The 12,375-nt window shown below is 34.4% G+C and overlaps 1 protein-coding gene across 4 annotated transcripts; it reads right to left on the minus strand.

Annotated features, from left to right (window-relative positions):
• Nucleotides 1-5,296: 5,296 nt before the first annotated feature.
• Nucleotides 5,297-11,732, minus strand: LOC101207493 (putative cyclin-A3-1). Of its 4 annotated transcripts, none has more exons than XM_031884363.1 (13): nt 11,577-11,732; nt 11,457-11,512; nt 11,307-11,348; nt 10,976-11,198; nt 10,683-10,879; nt 8,762-9,159; nt 8,097-8,329; nt 7,916-7,991; nt 7,732-7,808; nt 7,600-7,633; nt 7,372-7,521; nt 7,154-7,288; nt 5,297-7,012 (listed from the first exon to the last, which is right to left on the minus strand). In XM_031884363.1, exons 6-13 carry the CDS (start codon nt 9,113-9,115, stop codon nt 6,941-6,943), a joined length of 1,131 nt encoding a protein of 376 aa, XP_031740223.1. In that variant the 5' UTR covers nt 9,116-9,159; nt 10,683-10,879; nt 10,976-11,198; nt 11,307-11,348; nt 11,457-11,512; nt 11,577-11,732; the 3' UTR covers nt 5,297-6,940. The 4 variants fall into 4 exon arrangements, with proteins under 4 accessions (XP_031740223.1, XP_011654141.1, XP_011654140.1 ...); XM_011655839.2 differs by having other exon boundaries at nt 10,976-11,201; XM_011655838.2 differs by having other exon boundaries at nt 11,457-11,731.
• Between the last annotated feature and the right edge of the window lie 643 nt (nt 11,733-12,375).

Raw genomic sequence — 12,375 nt, forward strand, 5'->3', positions numbered from 1 at the left:
TCCATTCTATGCTTTTATAGATGAAGAATTGGGTGTCAATATCTCTGTATTTTAAAAAACGTTGATAACATCTCAATATTTTGTGTCCACAAATAAGTATAGATATATTATAAATTCATACACAAACATTTCAGTTACAAATATATACCATTTCATACAAAATGGAGAAATTATACCACGTCACCCCTTCTTCTCACCCTTCTAAGAAAAGAAAATAAATATTATTTTCCTTTTCTTTTAACAATATTAGACTTTTAAATTTTTAAAATTTATTAATCTCTTATAATTTGTAAATATTTTTTACTATTTTACTATAATTGAAACATTACTTTTAAAAAAATATTTTGAAGGTCTAAATCAATTTTATTTTATTCATAATTTATTTTTAGTTAATAGCAAATCATCTAATAGATAATCTATTGGTAAAATGTGTTTTGTTTTAGATTAATCTAAAATATTCATATTAAATAAATCAAGAAAGAATAGGTTCATTACAAGATAATCTCTTCATACATTGAAGGTCTAAATTTAGTTTTATTCATTAACTAATTATATAATATAAGTGTTTTAATATATGTTTATTTGATCCAAAATCTTCTTTTAAAATTACAAGTTTAATCCTTAATTTTCTTTCTCTACTATTTCAAAATTCAAAAAAATCATTAAAAACAAAATAAAAAGTTTCACATTGAGTTAAAATATGAAATTCTAATTTATATATTAAAACAGCGTAAAAGTACTAAAATATTTACAAAATAAAACAAATTTTTAAATTCCATTCATCGATGACATTCATAAAATAAATAGAACACATCTACTTACTAAAGTAAATTAGTTTTGAGATGAAATCCATACTAAGAAAATAGAAGAATATTAGTAGGATACAAGAAGATGACACGGCATTTATTTGTTTGGATAGTTTCCTTGCCGTACGCAAAATCCCACTTGTGTACTTATTGCACACTCTACCGTGCTAATTAATTTTGATGTTTGCTTTCGTTTTTATATGCCAACCAAGAATTAAAGAATCAACCAATAAACTTTATCCTCATGCACAGAGCAAAAACATCCGTATATGGTCTCACCAAATAAAGCACAAAGCATACTTGTACGTAGTTGTTACCCTACAAAACCCACAAGCCTCTCTCGGCCTATTCTCTATTGGGTCTAAGTTCATCCATAATATTAGCTTCCACACCCAAATTGGATTCCAGACTTAATTAGTATCAACCTTTTAATCATTAGTTGGACTTTGAAGCTCAACTTCCGGAGTATCAATCTGTAGAGCAACAATTTTAGAGAGAATTATAACAAAATAGTCATTTCAGGCATAATTTGGATAAATAACTCGCCATATCAATTCTAAGCCCCCTAATGTTTGCGATGAGATAAATTTTAAGGGTTAAAGATAAGATTGTCTTTGTCTTCCACACCACGATTGCAATCCTTCCTCGTGCTAAACTGCTACTGCACGACGGTGAGCAGGTCCTTCATGAGCCACCCACGACTAGACCTTCGAACGGAGAAGAGAGTCGTTGAACGCAACAGCCCCCTTTGGGTTGTTGTTTATTGATTTTTAATTACTAAGTTTTCTAATTAGTAAATTTATGTTGATGACTTGCAAAATGGAAGAGTTACTGCTTTACTTTTCTTCTCTTCTTGTCAGTATTATTGTTTGATATTGGTTTTAATTTGCAAAAAACAAGATCGAGTTGCTCCACATTTAAATTCTAAAAAGTGCTATATGTGAACACAAATCAAAACGTTAAACTCGTTACATTATTATACAAAATTAGTGCCAAAGTTCTTGATAAGCAATTGAAGGCCACACACCGTACACTAAGCAACAAAAAATATCCCCATCCCACAAGGGAACAGTACAGTTTCTACCCTACACAAAGTGACCTATCGAACTTCCCATTCAGTAGTATCGCTACCTCACAAAACAAAAAACAAAAATATATTTAAAGGAATTTCCTCTCGATGTAATTTACATGTGGGCAAAGAGATACCAAATTAATCCATATCTTTCTCTGTCAATCATGTGGAACTAATCTGATATAATATTATCCTCATCATCTCTCTAAAGAACAAGCCAAGGGACAATTATTTGAGTATTTATTCAACATATTGTAAATGTGCTAGGTTATGTGTACAAATTAAACAAGAAGAAAACCTTCTTTAATCCATATGCTGCACATGTTTAAAAAACATTAACCAGTTTAGGGTGGGTTTGTATTGCATTTTCAATTGATTAAATTAAAAATTAAGTTGTTTTTGGAAAAAGGATGATGTGTTTGGCAACCCCTAAAATAAATTTTGAAAAAATGAATTTATAAAGTAATGGTGTTTAGGATAAACGCCTAAAATCAACTTTTAGAAAATTAAATTTGGTGTGTTTAATGGTTAATCTTCTTAATTTGTATGAAACAATTCTGCTAACATATTCATCTATCCTCACAAACTAACCTTCAACAACCACTCAATTGTCGTTGGTCAACTTTCTTTCACTGTTTTTTCATGGTAGTTCTCTTTCTCTGGTTGTTGTTGGCATAGTTTTGTCAATTGTTTATTGGTAACTATTAACGGTCAGCTTTTGTCAATCGTTTTCTACGACTGTTATCGGCCAACTGCCAACAACTACTTTTTTGTGATTGTTATTGTTTGACTTGATCTAATGACCATTGTCGTCAACCTCAGTAACTATCTCCAACCACCTCAAACCAACTTCCTCGATGATCGTTGTCGAACTTCTATCCAGATCTGCACGGACAAATTCTATATATATATATATATATATATAAGTAAATAGTTGTCAAACACACATATGTTTTCTTTTAAGAAGTTTTAAAAAAAATGTTTAAATAAAAATGAATTTTTTAGAAAACATTTTTTTAAGTCCTCCCAAATAACACTTTATGGTATAGGTGTAGGAGGGGTTTGAGCGCTTCAACTTTGTATTCGTTATATAGAGTATATATATACTATAAAAAAAAACAGTAAATGTACTGTCTAACAACATAGATAATTAATTTAAGAAAAATATATGATTATGCCTATTCATCTAAAAACTAATAGTGACATTTAGATTAATAGGTTATAAATATTGTACTGAAGGCTTTTTTGATTTTATTAGTAACCCAGTACTACTGATTTTGAGGGCGTTGAATGATTAATTATAAAGAATAACATAACAAAAACAAGTAAGAAGAAAGAGGAGAGAAGATGAGAGAATTAAACAGCATGATGATTATTGATTACAGTGTGGTTCCAATCTCCAGATGATGTACTCTACATCCACTTTTAAATCGGAGAGGGAAGGTTCATTCGGACCAATCAAAATGATACTACAAAAACCATACATGGCAAGTTGTAAATTGACTCCACACTCACAAAACCTCACACACAAAAACAAACTAAATGTTCCCAAATTAGAATTTACAAAAATTATAAAACTTAAATGGGTATTCGATCCAATAAAATGATATGATTCCAACTAAATCCCACCATCCCAAGTAAGTGAGTATCTAATCTCAGCTACCAATTCTAATAATGCAAAGTATGGCATTAGAACAAAGGAGATAATTAGTTATGATCCAGGTTGGAACAATAATTGAATCTCTGTTGCAATTACTTTGAGTTCTTGACCATGTTGAGCAGTTACTCTAGATCGTGTGGTGGAGGTTGCTTTGAAGTTGGAATGCATCGAGAGAATTAGAATTATTTTGAAGGGTTGAACACAGCCAAAACTACTTTTGTCTATACAGTACTATTCTTCATAATATCTTTCCATATATGGATGCCTATATCTTTATCTTAACAAAATTCTCTAGAATTATTTGCATCCTGAATAAAGCTGGTTAGAATAGTTTTAGATCCTTTGTTTTTCTATTTGTGCTGGCACTTAAGATCTCGTCCACGTTAGGCATGTTGCTACCATCCTCTCATGGGTTTGACCCCTAGTCCACTTCTCTCTAGTCTGGTTTTGAGTTGTTATAAATTGACTTACACAACAGATCCTTGCATCAGTATGGTGCCAACCCAATCTTACTCTAATACCCAAAGAAGTGTTTGGTTTAATGAAACACAAAAGAACTAATTAAGGTCAAGACTTTCTTTCGGATAGGTGGTCAACTAGAGTTATATCATATATGGTATCATGCATTCCAAACACACTCAATTTTTTTTATTGATATATATTGAACAACATATACTTTTCAATTATATTTATTAACACAAAAAAAAAAAAAAAAGTAATGTGCTAATATTTTCAAAAGTATATGAGCAATATACTTTACATAAATTAACTTGAGATCTCTATAGATGTCAGCAATTTTTAAAGAAATAAACAAAATCTTCTAAAATGGATGAAGCATCATTTAGAATATCCTATTCCTACCTAAATAAATATAAATCAATGGTGGCAACGAGATGAGGAAGAAACCATAAATAAATAAATATTTTTAATTTAATTAATTTTCCAAATCACTGAGCAAATTTTAACAACACATCCTAATAATTTTGTTAGTCAACGAACGGTCAAAAGAGTCTAGGGACCATTTAAAATTAATTTTCAAATCTTAATGATTAAAATGTCTCCTTTAAAAGTTTATGGCTCGAGTAGACATATTAATGAAATAGAAACTGTGTTACCAGAATATACATATTGAAACAAAGAAGTGTGCTACCATTCACAATTACAATGAATTCAACAATAGTAAGAATTACAGGTGTATAATTCATGATTTTCATATTAGTGTATATATAGATGTTAATGAAATGAAGAAAGGGCATGGAGGGCTGTGGCGTGAGGCACATAGCGCACTGAGTCCTTTGGTTGAAGAAGAATTGCACCTGAGAGAGAGCATGGTGAATGAAAGAGATGGACCAGACGAAAACTGCTTGTAAGTTTAGTCTGTCTATTTTATTGAGTTAATGGCTTCTCTTATGGTTAATTTCAAGTTACCGAGTTTGGGTAGCAGAAGGTTGAACGTAGTTTCAAGCTTAAAGCGAACCATTGTATGTTTCGATGTCATTCTTTTTTCCTACTCTTAATTATTTAAAATTTTATCATCAAAATTGCTAAATTGACTCTAACTAGTGGAAATGAGAATTTGAGATATAATTTAATTTATTCTACATTTATTTAGAAAAACCAAACGAGATCTTTGCATCCCACACTAACCAAAAATGCAACTAGCAATGACTAAAAAATTATATCTAGATACATCTATACAACCACTGCATCAATAGTCGACCAGGATAAATAAGAACCATACATAGTTGCACATCATGATCCCAGTGAAATTAGCATAAATATTTTAAATATTATTGAGGCTTACAGAGATAGTTGGACACAAAAGAGAAGAAAAAATACTATGGCCACACCACACAAACAGATTTTGGAGAAGATATCTGTGGAAAGGGTTTTATATTTAATTGAATTTTACTAAAATGATTGTGATAAAAAGAAAAGGGAAAGAAATAGGTAGCATTTCCCTATAAAGTTTGCACCCAGAAAAAGGCTGAGATCGAGTAGATGTCCGAATACACGAACTGAAGGAAGGCAAGCAAACCAAAAGTCCACCTGACCACGTCTACCAATAGAATCAACACCACTATTTTAACCGAAATTCATACTCTAATCAGATCGGAAGCCGACCTCATAATCCCATATTCCTATTCCTCCCTAAAGATTCAAACAACCAGACAGCTTCAACGATTGTGGATTGGATCCCAAGTGTTGGGGACTTTTCTCTTGCTTGCAAAGAGAGCATTGAACAAGTGACTCCGCGGTGGGGGCGACGACAGCAACTGCAGATGTTTCCTGTGCTTCTCCTGCATATTGGATAACGGATGTTGATCGATAAAGGCAACAGCAGCAGCCCCCATCGTCGCTTTGTTATCACCAGAGACCAGAAGTGTGATAACTGCCATTAACAGAAGCAGTCGAGCTTCCATGGAGGGAGGAAATGGGGAGATAGAAGAAGAAACCCAGGTACTTACTTCGTAACAATGGTGTTCTTAGATTACTTGGAGGGAAAAGTCACATGGCTTTGTATGGCAGTGCAACGCAGTAAAGAAGGATAAAAGAAAAGTAGAAGCTTAAATGAATGCAATTGAGTATACAACCTGCAAAATAGCAACACAGCAGACGAGACGCGGCAACTTTTCCTTTTCAGCAGAATCCTTTTTAATATTCTTTCTTCCATTCTTCCTTTTCTTTCTAGCTTTCAGTCCCTTCAATCTCTGAAGACAGAGGGTCACTTTAAGGCTATGTATAGCATTTGTTGTAGCATATCCATATTGACTCTTCTCTTTTCTTCTCTTCTGCGTTTTCCCTCTTCTACCAATCCATGTACAAGTAGGAATTTGGAAAATACCCTATTTGTCCCTTCAGAAAACTTTTAAGAATGCATGAATGACAATATGCTATATTTTGATGCTTTTCAAGCCACCCTTTATAGTTCTCGCAATTATTAGACATGTGGTTTATGTACATTGCCAACTCAAACTTCAAAAAAGAAAATATATATATAATATATATATATATATGAGAACTCTATGCTTTCGAATGGGCTTCCGGCCCAATGCATGATGTGCATTGCTGAATTTTGTACAGAACTAAACACACCCTAAAATCTACGAAGTGAGCCACATCGGGTTATCTGTTTTCCAAAAGAAATCTTTACAAGGGAAGAAAATGCAATAAATGTTGTGGGAAAGAAAATATGCCAGCTTGGCCTTCAAGCTTTGGCTTGCCTTCCAGTGCACAAAAATGTTCCATTCCAAGTGGACACTTCGCCCATCAGCTAATGCCTTATAGAGCTTGTGTAGATCGAAACCGAACCATGCCTCTGGAATTCAGATTCCTATCTAATATAAATTTCTATTCACTCCCATATCGTAAGTTCCTAACTACTATTGTCATCTTGTACATTCATATTCTAACATCTTCAAAATATGGAATAGGAATCTCTGGAGGTGAAGGCATTACAGACACAAATTTGAACTGCAATAAAACAGGAGTCGATAATATACAAATTAATACAAGTGCTATATTCCAAAAACTCTCGGAAGCTAAAATTTTCAATCATAATATAATAAGAACCTCTATCCAGTAACAAAAGTAGAGATTTAATCATGAAAATACCTTGTGCTGTTTGTATTTCTCCCTTATAGCTGACAAAGCACCTCCTCTTCTGCTAAGGTATAAATCATGTACAAGTAGAATGCAATCCTTCATATCAGCTGGCTTATATCCAGTAAAATGCTCCAATCTGGAGGTCTACAAAATATACATATGTTACAAATGCTCGATCCCTACCAAAAACAATATGATGCATTTTAATCCAGTTCCAAAAATCTTACCCATGGATGCTTCTTGGATTGAATCATAAATCGGGCTAGAAATGTAACAGATGCAGCAACAAGAGACGGTAAGAATTTAACACAGTTGTAGTCTAGTAGGCTTAACTCAGCAAGATAGTAGCCCAAGAATTCAAATTGCAAGGTATTAAACTGCAAATACCAACAAGGTATAAGTGACTGTAATTATTGTGGAACATCTTTAAAATTGACAAAGAATTAGGAGGTTACCTCGTAAGTCTCTTGAGCAACCAATGTGAATCTCCTGCACATCACAAAAATGCTCCATAAGTTAGAAAATCAAGCAAGTGCTGCACATTTTGCACAATTACAAACAGTGAAAGATAGACCCATTGCACTTGCCTTAAAAAGGTCTTTATCGTGGGATTTCCAAGTTCAAATTCCAGTGACTTCAATATTTCAGCCTCCATCTCAACCACCTTCAGAATCAAAATAAATACAAACACCGTGATCTAACCAATCTTGATTATGACTAAACTTATCAGAGGATTGACATAAATTAAACATTAGATGAGTAGAGAATTACCTCTTCTCTATTGTAGGTATTGTCTGTGATATAAACAAATTCTTCAACATGTGGAGGACTGATTTCTTCATACTTTCTTCGCACACAAATATTCAAAAAGAAACAATGTTAATGGGTGACTTAATGTAAAGCACAAACAAGCCAGAGGACAAAAGAACAGTGGGAGTGTCAATGGGCTTACGAGGCAATGAGCATAGCAGAAACGCCCACCAACTGAAGTTTTTGCCTGCTGATTGCATTTAGGGATAAGTATCTATCAACATATGAAATAGAGAGGTAAAGAGTATCTGAAACTAGTTTGTATTCTTCTGCAACTTCAACCAACCAATCCACCAGAATCCCCCTCATATTGGCACTAATATCATTTTGCACCCTCCCAATGTAATCTGGTAAGGGTCTTCTTCTTGGATCAGTCTGGAATGTTTAAATAAGAATCAGCAATAAGAAAATACCCAGATAGCAGAAAACCCCAACACACACATGCTTTCATACTAATCCCAGATATCAGGGCAACATTGAAATATGACTAATCAGATTAAAATTAAGATCTGAAATACGAATTGAATATCATACCCAGCTTCCCCAACGCACCCCCCCCCCCCCCCCCCCTCCCCAACACAAAAACACACACACGCACATAATCTTCTTCCACCACCGCTAAGATGTTTGTGAGAATTGGACGAACATAATCCACTCCTAAACAAAACCCCCATAACTAAGTCTAATTTTTAAACTAGAAGCAATTAAAGTGGAGAACGGTGAATATTCGAATCACACAACCCGTAATCTACAACTATAAATATGGTTTCTTAAAATTTAATTTAAGAAGAGGAGAAAAACCCAGACCTCCATTGCACGAAGATATTCATAAATATCAGAAGCGTAAACCCTGCACATTTGCGGGTCTTCAGAATTGGGCTCATCAGATAACTTGACATCACCTTCGGCTTGGGGAAGTGTATTGATTTCAGCAGCAGCACTGGTGCCAGCAGTGTCCTTGGATTTTACTCTCCGTCTATGCCTGGTAGCTCTAGACCTGGACTTACGATCGAGGGAAGAAGAAGCATTCTGTAAAATAGGAAGCTCACCGAGAACGACTCTCCTCTTGTTAGAGGAGCGGTCGTCGAGGGTAGCAGCAGCGTCGGCGGCTCTCTTCTTAGAAGCTCTGGTGAATCGAAATATATTCTCCTTATCCGCCATAGTTTGAAGGAAGATGGGATCTGAAAAGGGCTGGAAAAGGGGAACTGAGAAGGAGAAGGGGAATGTTCGGTTAAGTGAGAGGTTTTGGAGTTGGCGCGGGTTGAATATGTACTAACAATGAAATTGGGAATAGAATTTGGGGAAAATGAGAAGCGCCAGTTTTGTTTTACAAAACAACCAAACGAAATTATGTAAATCTGCAGAAACATTAAGGTTGCGCGCTCTTCCATTCGGGAAACCAATCCTTTCAGATTTTTGGCTCAATTTTGAAATTTTTCGGGGACTTTCCCCATTTTGGTACTTCCCGGGTTTTAAAGTGAAACGCCAGCGTTTCTTATTTTCCCCAATCATATATATATATTTTACGGATTCCCATTTCCCTCCCGCACCTCCTCCTCCTCCCACCCAACCCCTTTTTTATTTTAATTCTAATTCTACTATACTATTTCCCAATCATTTAATCCATCTCCATTAAATTTCCCTTTTTTCCTTTTCTTTTCTAATTATTCCTTAAACTTATTTACATTTTTACCCTCCAATAAACAACCCACCCAATCCCATTGTTCAATTCATAAGAAAAATAACTTCTATTCCTCTAAATAATACTAATCAATTACGAAAACATCCAAATCTTAGTCAAAATACCCTAAATCCAGTCAGAAAAGTAAGTTGAATTTAGGAGTTGGGGAAAAGAAAAGTGCGGTTCAAATAATGAGTGAAAAGAAAGTAATAAAATATTTATATTTATAAAGTTTTTGTAAGTGTATAGTTCCTCGTCCTCATCAATTGCTTCAACTTCTTTAAAAGCCAACTTTTTTTTATTGTAAGTAAAAATGATAGATCGTTATTAGTTGTACAATATTGTCCTTTTTTCCCCTAATATTTCATTTACACCATATCTCTACAATTAGTAAAGCTTGAACTTTATGCAGGAGTTTGCCACAAATTCACAATCACATCCAAACATGGACAATTGGGAGGTATAATACTAAGACGGAAAAGGGAGAATGTGGAGAGAAGATGAGTATGTTATTTTGATTCTTGACCATGCATGCCTAAAACAGCAAAAAAAAAATTTGAAAAAGTGAAGTATAAATTGACATCATTGTAATTAGAGAATATTGATTCTATATTTATATTAATTAAGAGATTGTGTACTTTGGGGGCTGTTCAACGCGTTTTATGACAGGAAGTCAAATAAGAATGGGACACTACTTTGTAGGTAGATCTTAGCCTGTTTCAGCAATGACAAATGTTAAATTGTATCCCAATTGACAGTGTAAAGTTAAAAAAGAGAGCGGGTTTTTGGACGGTCACGCCCCACACGTTGGTTGGCCCAGCCCAAGTTTTAGCCTAATGAGACAATGGTTATCTCTTGTGATAAGCCATTTCTGGTGAAATTTTGCTAAACAATTCTCTGTTTACTTAATGGGAGTGTTTCTGTTGTACTGAATGATGGGCAACTATTGTTCAACTTTGTAATGGGTAAGGAGTAAGAGGTTTCTTTTGAATTTGATTTTTAATTTTGTATCTTTAACAAATATTTAGAATTAGAATCGATTATTACCCGGAAACTCCGAGGGTTCGCCGGTTTCCAGGACCGCTGTTATCTCCGGGAACACTCGACGAGATTTCTAGGGATTGGTGGGAAAGAGGGCAATCCGCTGTGAAATGTTGATGGAATTTTCAGTGGTTGTATTTTCTTCGGGAATAAGATTGGAAGACGACGCTGTGGTGCCATCCTCACGACGCGAGTGGGCCGATCTAATCTCTCAACGAGAAAGAGGTCGGTCAGGGAAGGACGAAAGAATCAAGTTAACAGAGACGATCCATTATCGATTCCAAGATGAATTCACGTACCCGATGTCAGAGTGTATGGCTTCAATCTGCGAACGAGTTTCTTGTGGAGACAAATTGGGGAGAAAGACTGCTTCTAAATGGTCAGAGCTCGTCGGGAAAAGCAGAGGGAACGGCCTCAATCAAGGAGCGGATTGTCAGTAAAGACAAAATTGGGGAGAACCGTCGCTCTTAAATGTTTAGCGCTCGCCGGAGAAAGCAAAGGCAATTGCAGTGGCTGATTAACCTGCTGAATCACAAAACCACGCCGATTCTTTCTCTACATTCAACCGATTGAAAAACGAAGTACTGGAAACGAAAAATGTGGATTACGTTGAAAATTAGGGTTACGTACGTGAGAGAAATTGCACTGCTGCTGCTGGAGCAAGAACAATTGCTGCAAAATTCATCATTCAAATTTGTAAAACTCAGCCGCAAATGACTAAATAACATTAGAATCCATCGATCAACGAGTCAATAAAAAACAGCCAGTAGCATTACTAACCGTGGGCACAAGCAAATTTCCTCAAGGTTTCCCCGACAAATCCGCCTTCCAATGCCCTAAAATGGAATCGTTCATAATAAACTTTACAATCAAAATAATTTCCTTCAGATTGAAAGTTACCTAAGCTGCTTCCTTGATCCTGGAACGCTAAGAATTATCTCATGACGTCATGTTGGAATTCAACAGTAATTATATATAAAAACATCTGAAAATCGAAGAGCAGATTGAGGTACCAATCTCGTCGCCGAAAGTGGAATTCATGTGTACCTTTTTGCCATGCTCATTGCTACCACCGCTGCCTCACATGAACCCATTAAAGTGATTCTTTTATTAATCAATTAATTATTATCCAATAACTCTACATGCAAAATTATTATTTATAATATATATAGAACTAATGCAAATACAATAAAACACAAATAATTATTTGGGTTATCTTTTTTTCCTTTAATCCAACGACAAATTGAATTGCTAACTTTTTTTTTTTAAGGAGAATGGTTGTATTTATTATTATTAGGTTAAACTCGTTTTAGCTTCCACAACACAGAAAATGGACTCGCAATGGAAGTATACAAAATCTATTGTTCTTTGCAGTGATGTTGATATTGTTGATATTCCTCTCATCAGTCTCCATCCCTTCCTACTGATTCTCTGTTTTTTTCTCTATAAATTCAATATCAATTTCCCATTTCTTCAACTTTTAACTTCATCTTTATCAATTCAATAAAAACAATATGATACTTTTTGTTTTCTTTTTTGTGAGAATAAAAGACTTGATAAAACAAATATGCTATGGACTTAGCAAAGGATGGGTCAATAAAATTCTGGTTCTAATTTTCACTGAAAAAGAAGAAAGAAGAAAACAATTGTCCAGAGGCTGAAAAAATGTATACGTAACTAATTCAAACAATGACAATAT

This window comes from Cucumis sativus, chromosome 4, assembly GCF_000004075.3.
Source record: "Cucumis sativus cultivar 9930 chromosome 4, Cucumber_9930_V3, whole genome shotgun sequence".
Taxonomy (NCBI): Eukaryota; Viridiplantae; Streptophyta; class Magnoliopsida; order Cucurbitales; family Cucurbitaceae; genus Cucumis; species Cucumis sativus.